The sequence below is a fragment of the Cygnus olor genome, chromosome 10 (assembly GCF_009769625.2).
Source record: "Cygnus olor isolate bCygOlo1 chromosome 10, bCygOlo1.pri.v2, whole genome shotgun sequence".
NCBI classification, from domain to species: Eukaryota; Metazoa; Chordata; class Aves; order Anseriformes; family Anatidae; genus Cygnus; species Cygnus olor.
Genome location: NC_049178.1, coordinates 16,071,139 through 16,089,101, shown reverse-complemented (window position 1 = coordinate 16,089,101; position 17,963 = coordinate 16,071,139). Strand labels below are relative to the sequence as shown.

Below are 17,963 nucleotides of genomic sequence, written 5' to 3'. Positions count from 1 at the left end.
TACACTCTTTTCTGTCTTTCTCTGATGAAAATGCAGAGTAACTGCCAGAATATCCACTTGTGAAATTAGATCCACAAATTTAACATCAGATACTGTGGATCAGCGTGAGACTCTGGCAGTCTGACTTGTGGACGGGGTGGAATTTGGGGGCTGCACTGAAAGATACAATAAAGAATTCACACGAAATACGCTTCTAATATACCAACTGTGTAAGTATCTGGCAAGTACCCTTATCCTGGCACTGAGAGCAGAACAGATGGGGGGGTGGGTTAGTGGGTAAAAAAACAGGGCCAGGACAGCACCAGAGTCAGCTGCATTTTGAACACCTCTGGCTTGCTCAAATCCAAACCCCACCCTCTACAGAAATTCCAGAGGCAGCTTTGGAGATAAGCATGAATTCTTGCGTTAGCTTAAATCGCAATACAATGTCTGTATGTTATTAAAAATATATATTTCCTTCTCCAAATTCTAACCTTGAATATAACACAGCTTTTCTGAGACTACTCTGATAAATCCTTTAACACATTAAAGTACTTCAAAATGGAAAAGAAAGAGCCTTTAAGAAGCTGGTGCCGTGAGATTCAAGTATTCTTATCCACATTATCCCAATAACAACATAAAATGAATTTTTCAATTTTCAGTAAACTTGAAAAAACTGCCAAAATGTAGCTAAAACGCAAGGCAAATAGGCAGTATGGAAAAAGAAAACAAACACTGAGGAGCATTTTTCAAGTTCCCCCCACAGTCCCATCACCAAAAGTGTCATTTTCAGCAGGATCAGCCAGCTGTGTGCACACCAGCCTCTTGCCACCACTTGCCTGGTGCCGTGCCGGGGCCGGGTCCCTCCCGCAGCGTGCCGGGGTGCAGAGCTGGTCCGTCAGCGCAAAGGACGAGGAAAACCTTGGGGGCTGCTGAACGGCAAACAGGTCAGCGAGGCCAGCCCCATTATTTCACCTGGTTTTGGCAGCACAGCTGGAAGGGGGGGGGGGGTGGGGGGGGGTGCTCAGGTGCCAGCACCACTTCATGTGGGAAGAGCTGTGCATCCAGATGGTATTTTAGCCTTGCCTTACCTGCTGAGTGTTCAACCTTGGCAAACTAAAGCAGGAACATACGCTGTTTTGCACAGCAATTATTAAATAAGTATGGGCAAAAAAACCTTAATACAACAGAATTGCAACAGTCTCCCCCCCACACCCCATGCACTGTTGTTTGCCAAAAATTTGGCTTTTTTTTTTAAGTGGTGATGACAAAACTGGTTATGTAAATATTAGTAACAACAACAACAATCCAGTATTTGGACCCAAGGACTATGAGGCATGATTACTTTCAGCTCAAGTAATTAAATAGCCCAACTGCAGTTCTAGCCCTCTCATCTGTTTAAAGAGCTTTAACAGAAAATATGAGTTCGCTTTTAAGACTAGGTAATAAAGCTCTCTACCACCCACCCATGCCCCTAAGATCGGGCCTGCTATATATAAAGCGTCATAAAAGACAACCGTGGACGTGCTGTACTGTGCCAGGGCAACTGGGAGACGTACCCAGCCAAGATGGGCCTGGGTTGAAATCCCCCATTTTAATTGGTGATTTTTTTTTTTTTTCAGAATTACGGTCTTTGTTCCGCACATTTTACTCATTTGCCAATTTTCTAAGTTCTGGACTCAAAAAAGCCTGATTGCTATGTCATGGGATGACAGGGCAATAAAACAGCCCTCGTCAGTTGGCCAGGCCCACGGTCGTGTCTCGGGGCGGCACTGCCCATTTCTCTGGGCTGACGCTTTGCATATGCCCCCTGCCCCCAAGTTTGCACTGGCCTGGCCCACGTTCCCAGTCGCCCCAGCCTCCCTACACCTGTGCGACCTCCCAGTGCGGAGAACACCCTACCGTGAAGTTACAGCACCCCGCGGAAGCACCTAATCACAGCTCAGACTCCAGTTAACTCAAAGACTCAGCAGACCAGCTGGCAAGAGCCGCACGGGGAAGCAGAGCGCAAGCACACCACATCCCGTGCCGATCGCCTCGGTGCCGCGATGGCTCCCGGCTCCTCTCCCACCGCCCGAGTCCGCCAGCGAGGAGCCCCAGCCGCCGGCCACCGCGGCCTTGCCCGGCCCAACGCACGAACCACAACCACCCGACACGGCCCCAACGCGGCCCCAGGAGCCCCCGGTGCCTGCCGAAAGCCTCCCGAAGCGGCTGAAACCCGCACCTCGGCGCTGCCTGCCCCGGCGGCCCTGCACAAACACCCTCTGCGTGAACGTTTTAAAGCGTCACGCAGCCAGGCTGCTGAAATGACCGTGGCCGATTATTTTTTCCCCACGTTCTGGTGATAATTTTAACTCGGTAATTTCACCGCCTTTTCACCAAGCATGTCCCAGCACCAGGCTGGCCCCCACAGCTCCTCCTTCCCAACAGAGCAGCAGCAGAGGTTCGCTCTGCTTGTCCCGAGAGCCCTTCGGGCCCATCCGTATTTCGGCAGGAGAACTTGGGCACTCCCCCTGCCCTGCCTTCCCAGCCTCCCTCCTGGGCTTTACCATTTCCAAACTCTGGCTCCTTCAGCTGCCGAGGGAAGAAGACCTAAAAAAGGCCTAACTGCATGTCTTGCAGAGGCACAGCTGTAAAATAATCCAACCCCGGGCTTTTACTGGAGAAATATGAGTCTAATTAATAAAGCTGCACTGGTTACCAGGCAGGAATGCGTGCTGTGCACCTGTAGGTATAAACAGGAATACAAACTTTCACAAATACGGCTCAAATCAGAAACAAATGGATTATTGTCTTTTACAAAGAGCCCTCCCAACCTGGAATACTTTCGGTGCTGTTGGAGGGCAGCAGGCTGTAACTCCATCGGCCCCTTCCCCCAGCAGTAAAACCCTCCCCGCGTTACGAGGCAGGTGCCACTGAATTATGAAAACTTGCTTTATTTCAGCCTCCCCGCGATCCGGAGGTTTGCAGAACACTTCCCCTGCAGGAGTTCTCCTAACGCCTTTCTCAGGCACCGTAATTAGCTGTTTACCCCCCAAACATCACTTTTTTGGCACGACTCTCCCAGTGACTTCACTCACTTTCCGTGCAGGAAAATTTCATGTTTGGGAAATCGGATTATTTGAGGATTTACTTTTCTCTAACAGTGAAAGTGGCGCTCGGGCTGCTCAGCAGCTGCTGCGGGCGCAGCGAGGAGGTGGCAGGAGAGGAAGGCTGCGCTCACGGCCGGACTCCTCCTCCAGGGCAGCAGCTTCTCCGGCTCTACGCAGGACAGAGGCAGGAGCTGGGTCAGAGCAGCAGTTCGCGCGTCTTCTCGTAGGTCCCCAGGAAGATGAACCCTCCCAGGCTGATGGCTGCCATCCGCGGGACAACACCTGCAAACAAGCTGAAGGCAAAGGAAAGGTGGCTTCAGAGTGAGTGGCTGCTGCGTGGCTGTGCAGAGGCTTCAGAAAACGAAGCCAAGAGAAACGGTCTCGGACGGGAAGAGCCCCGTGCCCTGCCACCCCACCCAGCCTCAGCAGAGGTGCACTGAGGCCAGGACCCGCTCTCTCTGCCAGGAGCTACCCCGACACAGACACAGCACCACGGCCAATTCCCAAAAACACGACAGGGAGGGAGCAGGACCGGCTGCGTGATCAGCCGCGACGGTTTTTAGGTGCCTGATCCTAACAGTTCTTGGAAGTTAACAGGAAACTCATGCAAAGCCCATTACTCTACACATCTAAGCTCGCAGTTGGTCTAATAACTCCAGGACAGGCCAGCGTATCCTCCCCAAGGATTACAGGCTTCCTTCGTTGCAAGCAAGGATTAAACATTAGGCTCGAACCTATTTGGCTTCCTTTGCCGACCGAGCGCCCGCGCCGCGGGAGGCCTCGCGCAGCGAGCTCCGGCTGGGCTGCACGGGGACGCCGCTGCCCTGGGCTCTGCAGCCGAGCCTCCACCGCTCCTGCCTACCTCCGGACCTCGTGCCGTGCCCTCGTGCCATGCCCCGGGAGAAGAAGCGTGCCCCGAGCACCCAGGGTGCTCAGCAGCTCTCTCTGCGCTGCTACTCACGGCGAGCTCTGCCTGCAGTAACTCTGCTTTCCGCTGTAATGAGCTTTGCTGAGGAGCCTGGAGCACCCGGGCAGATGGAAACATTTTATGGCTTTACTAGACAGCAATTGGGTCTATTACCATAATGACAGCTTTAAACCAGAGTAATTTGTACAAGGCATGTATGGACAGAGCGCTGATGGGGTAGATCCTGCGGTGCAGCACTGCGCTCACAACACGCAGCATCCCTCTGCTGCTGAATCAGGCAGCCCCACCACAGGAGCAGCGGCGGTCGTTCGTTGCCAGAGCTGCGCATTCAAGCCCCAGCTATTACACAAACAGGGGCAGATAACTGAGTTACCCGGGAGCTGCAGCCCTGGCAGCATCCACTGCTCACCACCACCCCCGGGGATCCCTGGCCCTGCTCGGCCCTGCTCCCTTTCCTCACCTGCCCCCACGAGTCCTGCCCCCCGCGGCCCCCCGCCGAATGCCCAGGGCTGAACCTGGAGAGCCGAGCTGTGCGGCAGGCCTGACCCAAACCGGACCCCTCCGGGCCACACCTGCCCCATCACCTGATGAATTCTATTCTATTTTTTTTCCTGCTGGCCCCATCAGAAACTCCTCTGTGGGGCACAGCTCCGCAATCCTTTCCCATCGGTCAAATGGCACTCGGCTTTCTCACCGAGCTGGGAAGCTTCCTCCATGGCTTTCAAACGCCACCAGCTCCTTGCACGAAAAGCATTCAGAAAAGATGTAAACCTGCGTTGGTGTGAAGGGCTCGATCACCCTGCTGGTGAGAGTGAAGAGGCACACGGACCCGTTCACCTCATCCCTGCTCTGTCTCCTCCTGCAGACTCTCCCGGACGGAGAGGGACGTCAGGTCTCTCGGCGTGAAGCAGAGGGATTTACTAGGTGCAAAACAGGAAGCCGAGCCCTGCGCTCTGGTTTTAATAAGGTGGCAATAAGCAATGCATCTTTCTGCCCCTAGAATTCCTCCTCTTCAAATACAAGATTTATTAGAGAAGCCGTAAATCAATTCGTGTTGCAACTAGCCAAAAAAGCCTGACATTTTTATTGTTTTTGATTAATAGATTTATAATTGGCAGCAGGCATGGCAGTCTCAGCGTTTATTTTTCCCAAGACTTTCTTCCTTTTCCTTGTAGCTGACGCAGCTTGGCCTACTTTACATTTTCCTTCTTCTCCAGATCACTTATCATTTTGATATCAATTGAGTTGCGTTCCCTTTGGTCCCAGTCCCCGGGCACTATCTTTAGGCAGAATTTAATTTGGGGCCGTTTAGAAAAGGGCACTGCTGAAACACCCTGAAACGAACCCAAACATACATTCTTATTTTCTGCTCTTTGCTTCCCCAGCCAGCCCCCTGCCTGTTCATGCCCTTCAGTGCTCGACTTCCATCAGCAGCACAAGCGGCCTCGCTTCTCCCAGTCCCTCTGAAACCAAGCCCCGGAGCCCGCCGAGCAGTGGAGGACCTGAAAGTCGTCCGCAGATGGGGCACCTCGAGGAGCGAACCCGAGAGCACAGCTCTCCGCGCTGGCTGCTGGGGGCACGCAGCTGGGCGGCTTCCTGCACTAAGTGTCCAGAACTTCCTGCAATTTGTTTTGAATTATTTCCCACATGTGGAGAAAGAGGACCGAACTTTTATTAGTCGTGGGAGCAGAGATCAGATGGTAAGAGAAAGCCATCTCCCACCACGCCAGACCGTACAGGCTGCTTCCAGCAGCAGTTTACAAATGTCACGGCAGCACCCCGAAAGCATCGGCCACATCAAGAGGATTAAAAGCCTATAAAAATTACAGTGAAAAGCCCCGAGGAAAGGTTCCAAAAACCCTTCATTTCTCTTCCAGCCCCAGGGCAGGTGCGACACGGGCCCCACCAAAGGAAGCACAGGCCGTACCTCGCGGACTGGAGGAGCCGGCGCTGGTTAAGATGTCACGTTGTGTGTGCTCGCTACGAGAGGCCAACAGGCACCCTGACTTGCACTCAAAGAGGGCAGGGTACCAGAAATGAAGCAGGTGCCTGTAAAACCTAATAATAATTTATAAGCCTGTGACACCTTCTTCAAAAGCTCTCAAAATGTTCTACAAACACTTGCAAAGGATTTTTTTTTTTTCACAACACTGCTCCAAGGTCAGGAGAGCGGTTCTCATTCTCAGAAGTAAGTAAAGTGAGGCAGGTAAGAGATTGGATCAGCATCACCCCCGACTTCCCGTACCGGTCAGAAGAAAGCCAGGACAACATTTCTACACACCAGGGACAGCAGGAAAGCAGCTGGAGAGCTGCTCTGGGGCTGCTCAGATTGATTCTTTGAGCTCAAGCTAAACAAGCTGTCTCCAGCCTTCCTGCACCCCCTGTCCCTGCACTGGAGGCACTTCTGGTGCTGAGCTACTGCCCGGTGAGGCCAGGCCGGGGGTGCTCCCGGTGTACAGCCCCGCACTGCTGTACACAAACACACGTGTTCATGGAGGTAAGTCTATCACAGGTAATTAAACACAAAGCCACCTTTGCCTCAGAAGTCTGGAGCTAACCTTAGAGACTGTACCAGGGGAATACCAAAAATAACACCGTTTCTGTGCTCCTCCATGGACACTGCTCCCAGCCGGTGCTAAAGAGAGGATACCAGACCGGAGAGACCTTCAGTCTGACCCAGGACAGTTTGTGCCTACCTGAGAGGTGCCCCCTGGCCCTGCGTACAACAATTAAAAATCTTTCCTGTGTGACGTCATTTAAATACAAGCAGACCGCCCCGTCCTCTCCCTCCCCTCCCCACAGGCAGCGATACGAGCCCTGAGATGTGCTTCATCAGCACGGCCTTACCCCGACAGTCCTTGTGTCCTCCAGATGCCTCCGAGGGCGGCCAGAACATTTCCGCGAGCCGTGGCGGAACCAGCCTGCACCAAAAAAAAACAGTCTGAAAATTGTTGCCAGAGACGTTTGGTTACTTACCGAGCTTTGTGTCCCTGCTTAGTGCCACCTTACAGCAGTTACAGGGGTCCTAACGGTCCTTGTCTCCTGGCACAGGCAAAAGCTCACTGTCTCCAGCAATGAGGCAAAGGGCAGAAAGGGAAAAGGAGGCACAGAAGAACAAAATAATCACTCCAAGGTCACAGAGCGGGTTAATTACAGAACTGGGGCTCCAGTCTCCTCTGCACTACACTCTGCTTTATGTCCAGCAGCTGACTCTGGACTAAGATGTTAATAGAAACGCACTCTAAAAGCACCAACAAGTGACTTTGCTACTCGACTGACTTCAAACTCAAATATTAGCAGCCTGGCATTAGCTTAAAAAATACAAATTACAAGTAATGGTTAAAAAACATGAGTGGTGTTTTGCATGGGGAAATTACCTTGAGTGAAAAACAGGACAAACACCAGGGCAATTACATTACATGTGTGATCTAGTTAGTGTGCGATGACTAATAATAGATGCTGCTGGAATGGTCTCAGAACATCTCAAGGCACCATCATTCCCCTGCCAGTGCTGACCTGGTTGCTGAGGACAGCAGCAGACATAAACGAAACCCAGTTCTTAGAATTTTATCACCAATGCTGCCCAGAGGCAAAGAAGCTGCACCAGGTACAGCAACACGAGGGTCACAACACACCGTGGTGCGCGCAGCTGTGTGTGACTCAGCTGAGAAGGTACGTGTCATCGAGAATAAACACCCCTTTACTGAAAGATGTGAGCCATAGGGTAAAAACCATCCTCAGAAACCCCAGGATGCCTGACCCCTGCCAACATAACCTCTCTTTTCAGGGCAGGGAAGGACTTCAGGAACATCTACCTACTGAGGGCTTTTAGCTGCGTGGCTGCTTAGCTCTGCTCTGGGTCAGTAAGAATGATGGGGATAGTAGATTTACTAGCAATTTAACTGCTTACTAAACATATTAATCTTACAAGCAATTTTCCTTCTGCCTTGGTTGGCAGAACTAAGCCACCATGATCTCTGTGGTTTGAAGTTTTCGGACAGAAAATCTAGTGCCGAGCTGTCCTCAAAAACCACACACACACACACACACACAAAACCATTACCGAAACAACACAGGAACAAATTCCTGGTGGGATGTTTAACTTTGGGTGTCATTGCGTAAGACCCTGGAAGCCTCGAGTCCAGCACAAGTGCAGGCCCTTCTCAGAGAGCTCCTTTGGGAAGGGAGCAGAAGAGCAATTCAAGGAAAGGAACACAGTTTCATTCATTCTGCGTGTGGTACCTGCTCGCATCTGACCCTGTCTTGAAGGGCAAGAGCTGAAGCCATTATTAATAGGTGCTGGTTTCTTTCTGCTATGACCATTCCCCTGGCATGTCTGCTGGTCTTCTCCACTCTTACCTTCGCCAACATAATTCTTGTCTTCGCTACATCGAGAGGCGTGGTGACGGCAGCTGCGAATCCACCTGAGCAAACCAAAACATCAAACACAAGTGAGACATTGTTGGCTGAATACGAACGACACCCTACCTATAATTCCCGTGGCTGTGGTCAACACCGCTGCGTTATTAACGCCTATGGCACATTTCCTCGCGGCAGAGTCCAGGTACGTTTGTTGAAGGTCTGTACACAGGGTGTTTTATTCCTGTGTGTTGACCTAAGGAAAACAGTTTTAATTATTTGTACTTTCAAACAACCCCACCGAGATGAGTGTCCTCTTGTTTTGGACTCTGTACATAAACATGGGAAGGCCTTAACCATAACAGGCTCCACTTTCACCAACTACAGACAAGGCTGAAAGGAAGAACCCCCTAACAGAGAAGGGAAAGTAAGCCCATCCTGCTGTGCTCTGCCTTGAGAATTAAAGCCTGACCGTTCAAATTTCAGAAAGAGCAAGCGAGGAAGATGCTCTGCATCTGAAGCACACATGGTGCAGGGCATCGCTGGCCGCAGGCAGCAGACAGACCGGGTCTGACCGGCAGCTGTTAGACCTGGGATTCTGTCTCAAGGAAAACGAGACAAGGCAGTGCTCTGGACGGAGCTCGTCTCCAATTGAAGATCAGCTCCATTTTGGAAAACAACAACGTGAGTCTGCCCACAGATCTCAGGAACTGTCAGGAGGCTGCTGCCACAAGTGCCATCTTCTCCTCGCAGGCGTTTTTATTCTCTCTAATCACTCCCAAACGTCACCCTTGGAGCTCATTACTTTCACTCAGAGCAGCCAGCTCAGCTGTGGCTTTCTTCCCAAAAGCCAGAAATCTTAAGCTTATCCATGTGCATGTCTCACCCACAAATGTGTGTGTCTATTTCTCCGTATTTTAACCCTGTGGGTACAGCCTGGCCTCTCATGCTACCTAGGGACCAGCTTTGCTGGTTTTTCTCCCAGGCTCTTATTCCCTTTGCCTTATTTCACCATCCTAAAATTAACTCTGAGCTCTCCCTCCTCTCTTCACAATATCCTAAGCAAGTAATTCATGTTGTGGCAGAGCCAAAGAGAAGGAAACTTCAAATGCTGGAACAGCACAGTGGTAAGCAAAGAGAGAAAAGGGACGAAAGCAGGGAAGAAAAGAAAGAGAGATTCGTTCTGAAATTTGTCTCGCTTGTTCCCTCCTACTTTTTTTCTCTGGAGCTTGGATAAACCCTGTATCTGCTGCAGCAGGGAACAAAGTGATTCCAAGGGCTGAAGCCTACAGTGTACCCAGGGAATAAGCTAAAAATAATCTGTTGTTTTGATCCAAGTTCTATGGAATGAAGAAAAATTGATCCTTCTTTTCTTGGGATGGGAAGGGGGAAAGCATTTCTTCTAACATCTGTCAAGTAATGAAAAAAAAAAATCTCTCTTCCCCACCGGCTGGTGATTCTGCCTGCGTCTCTCTCCGTCACCTTGGCTGTAACACAGGAAAACCCTGCTTTATGTCAGATGGGGAGAGGCCAGCTGGCACCCCGGGATGACTTCTGACAGTTAATTGAGGAACGTCCCATGACAGCTCAGGGCACACAGTGAGGCAGATGTGCAATCCCTTGGATCTCAAACAAGAGGAGCAGGGAAGTTCCTGAACCACCCAAACCCAGCTTGGAGCAGCAGCTTTGGCTCCCATAAGGTCAGCCCATCAGCTTCACCTTGCCGGAAGCCTTCTAGCAGTGATACCTCATGAAAAGGCAGAAAAATGGGTTGTATTTAAGAAACCAAAGCAGAAACTATGAGCAAGTTAAAGTAAACTCCAGCCTGTTCTTGGACCTTCCTTAAGGTCACAAATCTTTTCATTGTGAGCCAGTTTTTGACTAAATGACCCAAAGGCTTTGAGAGAACGATCGGGTTAGGAACTTGGTATTCATGTCAGCAAAGTATTTTTAGAGTAGTAAAAATAACCTCCATGGAAAAGAGTGGATTTACAAGTTTGGATGCAGACGTCCTTCCTTCGCCCGCAGTGAACCACGCGGCTGTTGGGCCTGTATCGGGCAGAGACCTCAAAGCATCGCTCAGCTGCGGAGGTGACAACTTATTTCCCTTATCAGACCCCATTAATTTTTTTAGGCACTCATTCCTAAAGGTCCCTCATTGGCAGAAGCTTTGATCTTCACTGACAGAGTGATTAGAACCAACAATTCCTGCGGATACGACGTTCCCCAGCACTCATAGCCCAACGCCTTAATCAAGCCTGGTTGGTTTTCATTTTTCCCCAGCTAACATCTGGATCTCTCAGACTCTTTTGTTATTAACATTTCTATGTTTCTTTTTCCATCACTGGGAAGTATTTGGTACAGATTTACCAATCAATTTAGAAAGACAACAGCAACAATAAAACGCTTCATAAGCACAACAAGCAGCAGGATAGCAGCTAAATTAAATGCAAGTTTGCATATGCCTGACAAAAACACCAGATTAAAGCTAGCGTTTGTTGGGAATGACATTTCATTGCAGGCAATGAGTCTGAAAAATGAATTTGCTCCAGCCTTAACCCTAAATGTCCAACGTGATTTTAGAGTGACATCTTCAACACTACTGCATGGATATCCCAGGACAGGCCGCAGTGCTAGCGGGGTACTGTGCCGCCCCATCTGCTCTAGGTGGGTAATGGAACCTACAATCTGACTGCTTCCTGTCATCAAACTAATAAAACAAATACAAGCGAGTACAGCCAGAGCCTACTCAATCAAAATAGCAGCACTGTGCACTGGCCTGTCCAATACGCAGTAAAGGCCGAAAGACATTTGCATGCTCTCTTACTGATTTAGTCTATTCCTGCTGTCACCAGATTCTCCAAGAGATGCCACACAAGGCTGGAGTCCGCTCAACAAGCGGAAAAAAACAGGTATCAAAGTATCAGGGGGACAGGAACGGTCCAAACACATCCACCCTTATGCTCCTAATCATTCTGCCTCTGCAGAGCTGACAGAAAGGCACGTCCAGAGGCAGCCCGTGCCCAGACGGGCAGACTGACTCACCTGCTCGCTCGCGGAGAAGGCTCCTTTTATCCCCTGCCCTAGAAGGATCTGTCGGTGGCTTGGGCTCAGCAAGTAGGCATAAAGATGGATTTGCACATGGGAAAAGGCTCTTGGCTTGTTAATACTTCTAGCAGAGTGACAAACTCCTCTGTTGGGAAAATAAAACTTCGTACTACTGGAAAATTCATCACCTGTCTCCCAAGAAGTTACAATGGATGCTGTATATTCACACGTCAGCTGAACAGCCCAAAATTTACCAAGTGCAGGGTGTTAAACAGAAAATCCCCCTGCTAGTCACACTTTCCCACTGACCAGTTCTTGATGGAAGTGCTCGAGACAGACAGCCGCTGTGCTGAGGCCAAGCAAAGAGAGCAATTTACCTTTATTTGGCAGTAAGAACAAGGAGCCTTGAAGACTAAGATATTCCCCTAGGTTCTCGTTGGCATTTCCTTTTTAGCTGTCACATGCAAATCAAAATTGAGAAGCATCAGAACAGAATGAAATACTTCACTTGAGAACAATAAATAACCCAAGGTCCTAGCAGTAAGGTGGCTGCCTGATGAATTTCCTGCTACCACAGGGAAATGCACCACTGGTTCCTTGGGACACTCCGCAATCAAGATCCTATGAAGGGAGGAAGACAAGTTATTCTTCAGCTCCTGTATCTTTTTTTTCGGTATCATTTCAATTTTTCCTCACCCTTTCTGAAGGCACCTAAGAACCCTTCTGGCCAGGCCTCACAGGTTTCTGTCGCCTCGCTGGACCCCAGCACCCTCCTCTGAACACCAGCCCTGTCCTGGAGGCCAGGTTTGTCTCAAGAGGTAGGAACTTGTGTCTGAGAATTAAAATGTATTTGTTTGAATCAGCCCACCTTGGGAGAAGAAAAAAAATGCCGGTTGAGTTTTATTATTGCCTGTCTTCACTGCTGATTTAGGATTAAATCCCAAATTCTCATGGAAAAACTGCATAGCATTGGTCTAACACGAACTACTCACCACCCCTCACATCTTCTTACATTGACTGACTTCCTAATTAACTTTTTCAGAACTTTTTTCAAGACTTTTCTGATTTTTTTTTTCAGAACTCTTCAATCAACCGTTTTTTATTTGAAGTTGCATTGTATCGACATTAGGTTGATTTTAAGAAGCTGTTCCAGGTCCTTTATTCCTGCAGCAATGACACCTGCCAAGGGCAGAGCAAAGCGACCCAAGAAAAACCTCTCCGGGTCTGAGCAGAGATACCAGGAGGCAAAGCACTGCTCCTCCAGGGATTTAAGCAGCTCGGGCTGAGAAGCACCATCCAAGAAGGCACGAAAGGGAAATCTTGAGAACTGCTCAAAAATTTATCCAGAGCTATAAAGAGGCTTTTAGACACGGCGTGTAATCTTGTCAGAGCCAATTAGATGAGAACAAAAGTGATGGGAAGCCCTCCCTGTTAATGTGCAAAAAGCTCCCGTTAGTGCTTTATTATGCACTAGGCTTGCACCTCCATTCCCTGTGACTTTTTCACCACAGGGCATAAATTATTAACATCAAGCCACACTTTTTTTTAACACTGGGGAGAAAAAGGAGGTGTCTTTAGCAGGGGCAGTTTCCAACCACATTAAATGGACACTCGGGTGCTTTGACAAGCAGGAGCTGCCTGGCTGCTGCAGGGCAGTGCTCTGCTTTCCCAGCAAAGGGCAATACCCAAGGAATTTCCTCGTCACCAGCCCAGCAATGTGGAGGGCACTGGAAACTCACCCAGAGGCCCCTTTTGGGACACCCTGCCCCGGCACGGTGCAGGGCCGGGGTGCAGTGGTCCAGCCAGGCAACGTGAGCCCCAGGATGGCTTGAGAATCGAGAGCAGCCACAAGCTGGCCCGTGGGGCCATGCTTCCCTCACCTGCCTCCAGCCTGCCAAATCCTGGGCCCAAATCTGGGCCGGTACCCAACCAGCTCAGACACGAGGCAAGTTCTGGTTTAAAGGAAACCTCAGGCTTAAAATATACCACGGATCTACCCTTGGGTTCCTCCCCACTGCTCAGATATCTCCTTCTCTCCCTGACTGCTCCAAACATCTCCTCCAGTTAAGACACCAGAGACAATGATAAAGCTGGACAAGGCCTCCAGGGATTAAATTATTAACAGACGAGACAGAGAGGGTTCCAAATCTCTGATATTTATGCTCACGCCTATTAGGTTTCTATAAAAAGCCCACGGATCACATGCATACATCTGACACATGTGTGCTCAACGAGGAGGATTCAGGCCTCTCGCAGCACTTTGGCTGAAATCGCTGTTATTTCGCAGGCACTGGGGATGGAATTCAATATTTGGTTACTCTTTGTTCTGTCCTCGCCAAATAATCAATTACGATTTAGCTAGGAACTAACCGACACACACAGACACATACATGTATGTGTGCGAGAGCCCTAAAGGGAAGCCAAACAGGACTTCTCTTTCAGTTTGTTTCAGCTTATTACCCTGCCCCTCAGGACCTCTAACATATTTTTAGAAAGTATTGAATTCAAGCAAAGAGCACAGGAGAAAAGCATGTCTGTGTGGTTTCTCCATCCCGCTGCTACCATGGTGGCATTTGATAGCATCTCTGTGTTTAAAAGTTGTTTTTTGGATAATCTTCTCCGTTTGAGGTTTATAACGTGATGATTTTAAATCATTCAGATGCACACACACAGCCTGTTTTCTTCACAGGGTACTGCTGGCATTTTGATTTTTGTTTTGGGGTGGAAAAAAAGGGATGAAGAGCTTGGTCTGTTTTGCTTCCCTCATCTGAAGCTACAGGTAGGTAGTTAATTGTTTTTAACCATGGAAACCATTCCTCAGAAAGCAGGAAATTACTTTTCCACCTCCAACATTCAGCAATGGAGCTGAATATTTTCAGGACAACAGAGACAGAGCTGGGTTAGATCAACAGAGGTCCTGCCTGTTGTGTGTCTGCAGAGGGACGGAACAGAGACCAAAAGGTAAGGTTCTGGTCCAGAAAATGTTTAATCTCGTCAGCTTTGAAGCAGGCCCTCAAAGAACACATCAGAGAGGAAGTTTAAAATGCTCCCGGTGAAAAGGAAAGAATGGGGAAGGAGAGAACAAAGAAGGAAAACCAGGCTGGAGGAAGTAAAGCTGGAAGGATAACGCACAGAATATATCATCACCAGCTACATCACGAGCTACAAAACAGGACTGCAGGTCTGCACAGATTCCTGCTTTGGGAATTGAGCCTACAAAGTCAGGGCTGAACTGGCCCACCTGAGCACGAACCTGGAAGTCTCCGGGCTACTTCAGGACCTGGGGTCTCCTTGAGCACCCAGCGTTACGGCTCCCCAAAGGCAGTGAATGCTCGTGCACGACTGCGCCTCTGGAAGCTCCCTCTGCAATATTCCTGCTGGAAAGCGAGCAGACGCTACCACCATCCATCAAACAGCAGCAAGTTCAAGCACAACTGGTCAGAATCAAGACATACACAGGAGGAAACAGAGGCACCGGGCTAGGTTTCCAACTGAGGCACCAAATTGGACTTCAGGAAATTACTCCACAGGGCCTTGGGTAAATCAGATAACCTCTCCAGCTCTCTGAACGTGCCTGAACACAGTTTTTGTATCAATCTGACTGTAAAGAAATCAGCAGAACTAAATTAATGATCTCCTATCACACCTGCAGACATACAGATTGCATTTTAAAGCATTTTTAGCCCGATGGCTTGTTTTGTTTCCAAACAGAAATGAACGATCTGCTTTAACTCAATTGCTCTGATTTTGCTTGCACTGATTTGACTAAGGCAGTGTAAAATCCAAAAGGAGACCAAATTTTAAGCAGAACAAAAACTCCCTTCACATCACATAAACATAGAAAACACAGCTGGACACACAACATATCCTCTAAAATATCCTCTTTGCCCCAAAGCAGAATCAACCCTACCTAAACCATTCCCAGGCTGCTTGCATGACTGATCTACTGAACTGAGGGCAGTTAGAGCCACGAATCCTCTCTCTGTTGTGTCATTACAGTGCCTATCAAAATGAAGCCTCAGTCTCTGCTGGAATCCTGTTGCTATTAATACTTCAATTCCCCTAACAGAGCTTATTTTTAAAAATCACATACGATGTAATGGCTCTGATTTTACAAGTCATCAAAGAACAAGCTTTGCTTTTGATAATCTCTATTTCAAGAAATGTTATAATTTCTGTTTAAGCAGGATTTATTTTTTCCACGTATTCTGTTACTGGTTTGGAATCTCAAAATGTATTTTAGTTCCTTGGGGAGAAGCTCTGGCTATCCATCTCTTAACTACTAATCTGTTTTCCCTGTTAAGACAGTTGAGTCTCTCCTCCCTTTAACTTGTCAGCTGTACTGATGAGTCATTAATTGCCCCCACCCCCCCTTTTTTTTTTTGGAAAAAACTACAGTAGGCTAAAATCAAGCAAGAAGCCTACTGAAGAATTCAATTAACTTTTGGCTTGTTTGGTAATAAATAGTGCAGTATTGTGTTCTGCCACTCTTTATTCTTGTTGTAGTGTCTGGAGATTGCCCAGATGTTTCGTCCTCTGTTTTTTTGCCGTGGAAGGCTTTTGCCTCCAGGCTGTGCAGTGCTAGCCTCTGCTCTCCTGACTCTAGTTAATCTGCATGGCTGTCAGAGCTGTCACATGAATGGTGAATCATGGCCTCTCGCTGCAATCACTTCAAGCCCTGGGGAGCTGCTCAGAGCAGACAGCTGCACAAACCCGCACCCAAGCAAAGGTTCTCCTGGATGAGGATTTTACAAATCAACTTTGAAATAATCGCAAAGCCTGACTGACAGGCCCCTGATTTTTAAATAACAGAAATTTGTCAAAAACAAATTGGTTGTCTTTCAAACAGACACCCTGTTTGAGTCTTTTTTTTTTCTTCCCTTTCCTTTGCTGACTTCCCTACTTCCAAACAACAACTGGATCCGTTTTCTTCTAAACAAACTTGAATTACAAAGGAATGTTGTTCTGCTATACTTAATAGATTTGCACATTTTTCCCTTTCTTCTTTAGTCTTTCCCAGTATAACATATAATCCTTTGCACCTGCAAAAGCTCCACAGACTGCTGACTGCCAAGAATCCACCACGTGACCCTGCTTCCATGACCAGAGATCCTGTGTTTAAAGAGAAAGGAAAATAAAAAGTTATTAAACGTTTGAATCTATCTGATCCCCATGTGAGTTAACTCCGAGGATGGGAACTTAAGTGAAAAGCTATTTTTGTGGCATTTTTCAGTGATGTAATAAGTGATTTTTCCCAAGGAACTTGTGTACTTGAACAAGCAGATGGAGTGAGAAAGATGTCTGGAACTGAGGAGGGCTTGAAGCAAATTGCTTTCAGGGGTTTCATATGTATGTATTTAAGCCTGTGGCCATGCAACTTTGCAAATATTTTGTGAAATTATTTTCTTTTTGGCAGATAAAACGGTGCAAAGCAAAACACTAAGCGAGGGGGGCAGCATGCGAGAACCAGCATCAGGTCGGCCCAGTACCAAACACCCTCGTGTGAGATGAGCAGCCCCCAGCCCAGTTGGACACGAATCCCATTTGCTCCCCTGCCTTTCGTAAGCCAGCCCCTCCCCTCGCACTCCCCAAAGAAGCCATCATTAAGAAATTACTCTTATCGCTCCCATTACATTCGGAAGCAGGTGTGTCTGTTTTTCGCTTGGCGTCTTTGGAGACCACACACCCTCCTCCTTGCCACCGCTCCCACACACCGTGCTCCGATCCGTTTAACTCACAGCATCACTTAAACGCACCACCAAGAACAATGTCTTCCAAAACACAAGTACTAGGAATCATGTCAAACATGCAGTTTGATGGCTCTGATTGAGATCAGCAGCAAAGGCCAAAGCTTGCTGGGAAGATCTGTCATGATGCCAACTACAGTCACTTTGTTCTCTCCTCCTCCCCTCACCTCATCACCCTTTTTCCATCTCCTGAAATGCTTTGGAGGAGAGATTTCTGTTTTATGAAGTCAGGAACAGTGCTTAGCAAGAAGGGATGGGATCCATGGCCCTTTGAGGCCTACCACAGAGAAATCAATAATTTTATTTTATAGCTGTGCTGCTATCTCATTCTTTTTAAATCTGTATTACTCCTATACTATAAAACTTTCTTGAAAGCAACCCGATAGCTTCGGAGGCTGAGATACTGCTCTCAGGCTCCCGGTCTGCAATACAGCCACACTCCACTGGGGCACGAGAGCTCACTTCCTTCATTTGCTGACTCTTCATTTAACACGCTGTCCTTGTGACTCGCTTCTTCCAACTTGGCTGGTGGTTATATTTCAGTTGAATGTTTTAAAAATCAAACTGTTCAAGCAACAATGGCCAGCCACAATGTTGTTTGGTATCCTGCCATAGCTAAATAGCTGCAGCTCTGCTTTACGAAAGCACTAAAGGGATTTCAGTCTCTTTAATGCTAGCCATTCTTCCTCCTGGTGTTTTCAGTATGAGTTCCTATTCTGCTGTCACCCACAGCAGAAACTGATTTTCATCTCATAAATAAATAAAAAGGGATTCGTAATTCTTCAAGCCCAAGAGATGCTTTTCTGGAGT

At 48.3% G+C, this 17,963-nt stretch overlaps 1 protein-coding gene across 4 annotated transcripts in view; it reads right to left on the bottom strand.

The window, feature by feature from the left end:
• Positions 1 to 2,903: 2,903 nt before the first annotated feature.
• SLC25A26 (solute carrier family 25 member 26) overlaps positions 2,904 to 17,963 on the bottom strand; it is an 85,203-nt gene continuing 70,143 nt past the window's right edge. For 3 of the 4 annotated variants that reach the window (XM_040568240.1, XM_040568241.1, XM_040568243.1), the window contains 4 exons: positions 16,449 to 16,518; positions 8,359 to 8,423; positions 6,847 to 6,920; positions 2,904 to 3,364 (listed from right to left, as the gene is read on the bottom strand). In XM_040568240.1, the coding sequence (XP_040424174.1) occupies positions 3,268 to 3,364; positions 6,847 to 6,920; positions 8,359 to 8,423; positions 16,449 to 16,518 (306 nt within the window). In that variant the 3' untranslated portion in view covers positions 2,904 to 3,267. Of the gene's footprint in view, positions 3,365 to 6,846; positions 6,921 to 8,358; positions 8,424 to 14,659; positions 14,784 to 16,448; positions 16,519 to 17,963 lie in introns of those variants that run through there. The other variant, XM_040568242.1, reaches the window with a different exon arrangement.